This window comes from Myotis lucifugus, unplaced genomic scaffold (assembly GCF_000147115.1).
Source record: "Myotis lucifugus unplaced genomic scaffold, Myoluc2.0 scaffold_72, whole genome shotgun sequence".
NCBI classification, from domain to species: Eukaryota; Metazoa; Chordata; class Mammalia; order Chiroptera; family Vespertilionidae; genus Myotis; species Myotis lucifugus.
This window is the reverse complement of record NW_005871120.1, coordinates 1,175,835-1,183,515: the sequence shown is the minus strand read 5'-3', so window position 1 is coordinate 1,183,515 and position 7,681 is coordinate 1,175,835. Positions and strand designations below refer to the sequence as shown.

The 7,681-nt window shown below is 50.7% G+C and overlaps 1 protein-coding gene across 1 annotated transcript in view; it reads left to right on the top strand.

Moving 5' to 3' along the window:
• Positions 1-481: 481 nt before the first annotated feature.
• RBFOX1 (RNA binding fox-1 homolog 1) overlaps positions 482-7,681 on the top strand; it is a 188,616-nt gene continuing 181,416 nt past the window's right edge. Inside the window, exon 1 of the mRNA XM_023755309.1 lies at positions 482-493. Within this exon, the coding sequence (XP_023611077.1) occupies positions 482-493 (12 nt within the window). The remainder of the gene's footprint in view (positions 494-7,681) is intronic.

The following is a 7,681-nucleotide window of genomic DNA, read 5'->3' as shown; positions in this document are numbered from 1 at the left end:
CTCCCCCGGTGGATTTCATAACTTTGCATGCCGTATATTTAGTTTAGAAATGAAAAATTCCAGCTCCAGGCAATGCATAGGCTTGCATTTCTAATGTTTTTTAAACAGCTATTAATGTAGTCGTGTGCCGTGTGGTGAGGTGCGCGTGTACGTGTGTATTTTTTTTTCCTCCTCCACTCTATAATCATCTGCTCAGTGTGCTCTCTGAAACTGAGCAGGAGTCGGAGGAGGAGCGAGCTGTGATTGATGGGCCAGGCCTCGCTGGCGGAAAGAGTCCCATCTGGGGTTGGTTTGGGGAGCAGTCAGATGTTGAGGGGGAGGTCAGCCAGGCGGCTTCAGCTCCCCCTCCCGCAACACCCCAGCCATCCACACGTTGCACCGCGCACACACCCCGGCTCGTAGCTGAGGCTTGCTTTGAGCAGATGCTCTGTGGTGTGGGTCTAGAACAGCTGCTAAGTTTATGGAGGAGAAAGCAAGCAGGATGGTGCAGCAGGTATTTTTTTCCCATTTTATTTTCCACTCGCCATTGTGATTTGAATTGAGCTGCAATCTCTCCTTGCGGTGGAGTCTCTGTTGCTTGTGCCATGTATATTCTGCTCCTTGAATCACGCCGGGGAGAGGAGAGGATTTCAGCCAAGAGTGTGTGTGTGTCGGCTTTCTGCTTGATGTGTGGAACTGAGCTGGTCTTAGAACTACCAGGTTAATGGTGTAATTTTGCATTTTCCTTCTTTGTTTCAATGCCCCGGGGGCAAGAGGCAATTTACTTCTCTTATTCGGGCGCTGGAGGTTTTCTCTGAATAGGCGAGATTTCTTGCCAGAGAAGTAGAACAGATCAGCCACTAAACTAAAGGAAAACAAACTGTCAGCCCGACTGGAGACTGTGGGCAACCAAGAATGGATAGTTCCCTCCAGCAAGTCTGAGTCGCTGGGGGGTGGGGGGCAGGGGGGTCGTCCCACGGTGGCTGTGTGGACAGATCAAAGAACTGCTTCTTCATTAGGGCTGGACAATCCCCGTGCATGTCTTCATTATAAGGGCTGAGTTTAGGCCAGAAGAGGGTTCTCAGGGCAAGATTCGGACTGAGAACAAAATATTCCCGGAGCAAAAGGGGAGAAGATGCTCAGGAAGTGTAACTATGAAAGCTGGGGAAACACACGTGCACGCATGCACACACACACACACACACACACACACACACACGCACCCTTGATTACTTTAAAGTCCACTTGGCAGCTATGAAAACAGCCCCTTTCCCCCGCAGTGACAGTCTGGCAGTCACATTGCAAAGAATAACCCGTTCCGTGCCCTGCCACGTAAAGACGGTTTCTCAGTTGAAATGTGGTTTGCATTAGATGTTGAGCCAAAATATTTTGCCAAGTCAAATGGGCTGCCACCCTTTGTTCTCTTATTAGCTTTCCAAAACTACTCTTTTCAACCATTCAGGGCAATGAATGGGAGAAGAGAGATATCTGGAGGGGGGGCGGAGAGGGGAGGGAGGAATCCTCTCATTTTCTGATTCTGTCTCCTGGGTGCACCTTGGAAAGAAGATGAAGAATGAAGGATGTTTCAGTGACCAAAAAGCTTCTCAGTGCGTTTGAGGAAAGGCTCGCTGAACGTCTGGGTGCAGCCGAGTCGACACGCTATGCTAATAGACAGATTACGGTGTTTGTCTTAAAATAGCAATAATATCCTGGCTATTTCATGCTTCAGTAAAATATTTAAATTGAAATGGCATTTTTTCTTTTTTGCTTTGGTGAACCAGACTTGGTTGCATGTTAATATCCATTTGCTCTCAGGAACTGGAGGTCCCACATCACGGGGCCCTTGATGAGTTGCTCTAATTGAGGTTTGGTGTGTGAGGACAAAGAAGTTTCCCCTACATTTATCCTAAATGATGTTCTTCCCTTCAAGTTTCTACCTAGCTCTTCAGGAGCATTATCGGGTTTAAAAATATCAGGTCTTGGCCCTCCCCCCCACCCCCGCCTTTTGTGTATTTAGCAGCAACCCAAGAAAGTGCAGGCACTGAAAATTAGATGTTAGGTTTGCAAAATCTCTTGAAGCACTTGGTCGATGATGTGGGGGGATACGTGCAAATCAGAGGCCCCCTCCCTGTCAACTCAGAACACCCACCAGCACCTTGACTCTGTACATGCCCAGATCTCTGTCATGGGTTCCCTGATTTAGGGGGTGGGGGGTGGGGGTTCGGCCTTGGAGGAGAAGAAAGAAGGCAACTTCTGCCAATGAGGGAATGTCTAGCCAGCATGCTCCAAAGAATTCTGCCCGTCACTGTCTCCTGCACGGAGTTGGCTCCAGCTTTTAACCTGTGCATGGGCCCAAGATTCGCCTTGAACTTGAGTGGAAAAGGTACCCTTAATGTGGATGTCAGCCCATTTATTCCACGCTAAGAGTCCAGCAGCAACACCAGGGAGGAGACAAAGGCACCTCTGAAGCCGTTTGAAGGTGAAAAGTAATCCCATGGGAAGTACAATGATCTTAATTAAATATTAGCTGTAATTAGCCCGAAGTGCAAAGGGCAGGAATATTAATTAGGATCTCTCTGGAACTGCTGTCAGTGTTAATAAGTAACTCTGGGGGGTCCCGCCAACATCTGTTTGGGCACCGGGAACAGGAGTGCAGTCAGAGCCCTGTGTACCTGAGTGTGCCTGCAGGTTCCTCGGTGACCCTGGCCACGCTTCCTAGCGCTCAGCGCCCTGGGTGTGCCAGAATGCCACCGGTTTGGTAAAGGTGGGTGGCTTGTCCCGGCTCCAGTGGTGCCCCTGCTGGCTCTTGAATTTCCTAGGGTGGCCTCAGAGCCTTCTGAAGCGAGACCTTGGGCCTGAGATGGCAGAGTTATCCAAGCTGGAGCTCTAACTCGCCAAGGGTTAATACCCTGGTCTGGCTGGTGGAACACTGATACCTTTTTTTTTTTTAAAAATCCTCACCTGAGGACATTTCCATTGATTTTTTTAGAGAGAGTGGAAGGAAGGGGGGGGGAGAGAAACATCAATATAAGAGAGACACGTTGATTGGTTGCCTCCTGCCCACACCCGGACTGGGGCCGGGCATCGAGTCTGCAACTGAGGTACATGCCCTTGACGGGAATCGAACCCAGGACACTTCAGTCCACAGGCTGATGCTCTATCTACTGAGCCAAACCGGCCAGCACAATGCTGGCACCTTTGAATAAATACCCCAGCACCACATCACCAGGTGGAAACAGGTCTTGAGGCCAGGTGTGTCTGTGACAGAGACAGGTTTGCTTATTTAAAAATGGGAACAAACCTCCCCACCAGATGAGAGTCCTGCCAAATGAGAGGCACCTGTGCGCAGGATAACCTGAGCTCTGGTTCAGCTCCTGGCTTCCCAAAGAGCTACCCGTGGCTCTGGCCTTGTGGACTCATTTACCAGTTCTGGGCCCCAGCAGGCGTAACAATAGAATCAAGTGGGGTTAGAGATGCAATGCATGCCGGGCAGGGAGACTAGACCTCCGAACGATTAACATTCAGGGCCAGAGCCCAGGAATCCTCAGTAGCGGGGCTGGCCTGTGCGATGCAGGGCGTCAGCAACACCCCTGGTCTCCACACACTAGATCCCAGTAGCAGCCCTCCTCCCAAGTTGTGACACCCAAACATGTCTCGGTTCATTGCCTAATGTCCCCTGGGGATCCGTTTCCTCTGTTTAATCACTGATGGGAAATGCCCAGCGAGTGCCCGGCACCCATAGGCCTGAAGGGAGGCAGCACTGGGCTTGTGTTCTGCCCACACTGCTGACGTGAGGGGATGCCTTTTGGAGGGAGCACAGGAGCCCGAGGCCATCTCGGATCTTCCCCCCATAAGCCCACTCATGCTGGGTTTCAGGCCTACATGTGTGCATGCGCATTGACAATTCAGAGAGCCCATAATTTAAAGCAAATTCGGAAAAGGATCCCCACGTGCCCTTTTGCTCCATCCTCAGCACTGAGGATCTCCAAGTCCAGCTGAGCCTCCCCTCCTCGGTTCAGAGAGACTGCACCCCTTTCTCTCCCTGCTTTATCGCCAGCTTTATTTCCTGTCCTGTTGATGCAAAGCTGGCTTCTGAATTGGCATGGGCTATGTAATGATACTCTGCCACAGAGAGTAGAACAACCTGTTTGTAAAGGGGCCAGACAGTTAAATAGTCTACGCCAGTGGTCAGCACTGCGGCTCGAGAGCACATGTGGCTCTTTGCCCCCTTGAGTGTGGCTCTTCCACAAAATCCCATGAGCGGGCGCGCATGTACAGTGCGATTGAAACTTCATGGCCCATGTGCAGAAGTCGGTATTTTGTGGAAGAGCCACACTCAAGGGGCCAAAGAGCTGCATGTGGCTCGTGAGCTGCAGTTTGCCGACAACTGGTCTAGGTGTTGGGGGCCATCAGGTGTCTGCCCAAACTATGCAACTCTGCCATCGTAGCACAGCAAATGTGGCTGTGTCCCAATAAAACTTTAACAAAAACAAGTAGTGGGCCAGACTGCAGATGGAATGAAAACCTGACACAGTCTTCTGCCCCCAGGATGCTCACAGACAAGCAGCCAATGACAGGGCTCGGGATTATGTGAGAAGTGGCCACACGCTGCAGTGAGGTACAGGAGGCAGGCAAGCGACATGGCTTAAGTGTCAAGGAAGGCTTGCTGGAGGAGAGCTCTCTTGATCTGGGACCTGAAAGATGAGTAGAGAGTAGCCAGGCTAGACAGCAGTGGGGGGTGGGGGGCGCTTTCCATGCAGAGGAAGCGTGAATGGGAGGGCTTGATGGTGGTGGGAGCATGGAGCAATCAGATCACAGGCTTCCTGAGGGCAGGCCCTTCTTTCTCTGAAACAGAGAGAGCTCAGATCCCAGCAGAGAGCCCTGCATCGTGTTGGGGCCTGTGGGACTGGGTCACTGTTCCTGAGCTTGCTCTGCAGTGAGGGAAGGCCACTCGGGCAGGGTTCCCTCCCAGGATAATGTGTTTTCTGCTGGAGGTGGTGGAGAAACCTTTGTCATTAGGGACCGTCTCTCGCTACCATTGCTCCTGCCATCATTGTCTGCTCCCCTCGGAGGCCTCACCTGGGCTTCTCACAAGCCTTTCTTTCAATTCAGCGATGAGCCGGGCGGAAGGCAGGGCAGGCTGCAGCGGACCTGTGGGCAGAGGTGGGATCTGTCACCATGAATTTCTCTCTGGAGGGTTCTCAGGTCCAATAGTTTCTGGGGCTTCTGCTGGGCCAGATAGAAGCAGCATTGGTGTGGAATGTCTGTACACGAGGCCATGTTCCCTGCACAGCCCGGGAAAAGAAAAGGAAGCTCGTGGGCTCATAAACAGCAGAGGGTTTTTTCAGGAGGGGTTGCTAATCAAGGCCCTTTAGGTTGCAAGTAACAGAAAAAGTAGCTTAAACAAAATAAGACCTTGACCGATTCATGTGACTAAAGCATTACTAACTACAGGGAAAGCTGGATCCAAGACCTCCGGTGAGCTCACCGGGACTCAGTTTATCTGTTGATCAATTGCTGGGCTGGCTCTCCTCTGGGTTGGCTTTGGCTTTAGGCGGCTCTTCTTCAAGGGACGGTTCTTGGCAGCTCGGGCTCACATTATGTTTACAGTTGCCAGTGACCATTGAAAGAGGACTTCCTCCCAAAGCTCCAGCAAAGTCTCAGGAGTCTCAGGAGTGTCCTTAGAACGACAAGGGTTTAACTCGCTAACTGTGAGAGTGGAACCCTTTTTTATTTTTTTATTTTTAATTGATTTCAGAGAGGAAGAGAGAGGGAAATAGAGATAGAAACATCAATGATGAGGGAGACTCACTGAGGCATTGACTAACGAGGCTGAGTTAAGTCCAACACTTTGCAGAATTACTTAAAATGGGGCTATCACATCTTTGTCCAAATTAGGCCCTGCAGGGCCCCCACTGTGGATGGAGCCAACAGCCCCAGCATGTGCCCTGACTGGGAATCAAACCATGACTTCCTGGTTCATAGGTTGATGCTCAACCACTGAGCCACACCGGCTGGGCAAGAGAGTGGAATTCGTTGATTAGGCAAGCCAGGTCACATGACTGTATCTATGGGTCATGGGAGGCGGGGCTCAGCCACATCTGCACTAGGCTGGGAGTGGAAGGGTCCCCCCACCCCCACCCCGAAAGGAACAGAGCTTTTTCCTTGAAGAAAAGTGAACACTGAGTGGCAGTGACAATGAATTTGACCTCGTGTTTGCTAGGGATGGGTAGGGTTAACTTTTCCTGTCACGTATAGCGATTCAGCCACAGCACAGATAGACCCAGCTCAGCCACAAATGCTGCGGAAACATGTTAGAGAGAAGTGGCTGTGCATTTCTGCTGCCCATGGCACAGACATTTGGAGCAGTTATGCCGGGGGAGGAAAGGGCCTGATGGGAATGTTTTCACTTGCAAAATGTTTTAAACTTAGCCTAAGCTAAGTCCTCTTCAGCGTGTCATCTTTAACATTCTAATTACGGTCCCCTCTAAACAAATGAGATGGCTCTGTGCGCTGCTGTGAGAATAAACTTCCCTTCCCTCCATGTTAGAATGTTCCAGCTGCACCATGGTGCTTTAACCGAAGAGGTGCTCCTATGTAGGTGGTGAGGACAGAGGCGACGGGAGCGATTCTGACATGTTGGCCCTGCTATCATAATAGAGGGGCCGAAGTCACCTCTAATTGACCACAGACAATGGCAAAGCGGCTATTTGGTGCTTAACTGCTAGGGTGTTTTCTTCTGTCTCTTTCTGACTGTGCGATCCTATCTCTTGAGACCGTGGACACTTCAGACCTCTGGATTGCAGTTTCTGCCTCTGTGATTGCTGTGGTGTGTGTGTGTGTGTGTGTGTGTGTGTGTAGGGTAGTAGAGTTATGAGGGTGGGGGTGGAGGTGGAGGTGGAGAGAGATAGATGTTTCCTGAAATGGAAGCATTTGAATTCAGGGTGTGTGTGTGTGTGTGTTTAATTCTTTTCACTTGGCTGTAATTATCACACTGCATGTTTTGCCTAGATCTGAAGGGTGAATTGTTATATAATACTCAGATGGAACCTTCATGATGAGGGGGGCTGGGGGAGGGTATTGACTAAGGAGGCTGAGTTAAGTCCTAGCCACTTTGCAGGATTACTTAAAATGGGCTATCCACATCTTTGTTCCAAATTAGGCCCTGCAAGGGCCCCACTAGTGGATGGAGCCACAGCCCCAGCATGTGCCTGACTGGGAATCAAACCATGACTCCTGTTCCATAGGTTGATGCTCAACCACTGAGCCACACGGCTGGGCAAGAGTGTGGAATTTGTTGATAAGCCAGGCCAGGTCACATGACTGTATCTATGGGTCATGGGAGCGGGGCTCAGCCACATCTGCACTAGGCTGGGAGTGGAAGGGTCCCCCCACCCCCACCCCGAAAGGAACAGAGCTTTTTCCTTGAAGAAAAGTGAACACTGAGTGGCAGTGACAATGAATTTGACCTCGTGTTTGCTAGGGATGGGTAGGGTTAACTTTTCCTGTCACGTATAGCGATTCAGCCACAGCACAGATAGACCCAGCTCAGCCACAAATGCTGCGGAAACATGTTAGAGAGAAGTGGCTGTGCATTTCTGCTGCCCATGGCACAGACATTTGGAGCAGTTATGCTGGGGGAGGAAAGGGCCTGATGGGAATGTTTTCACTTGCAAAATGTTTTAAACTTAGCCTAAGCTAA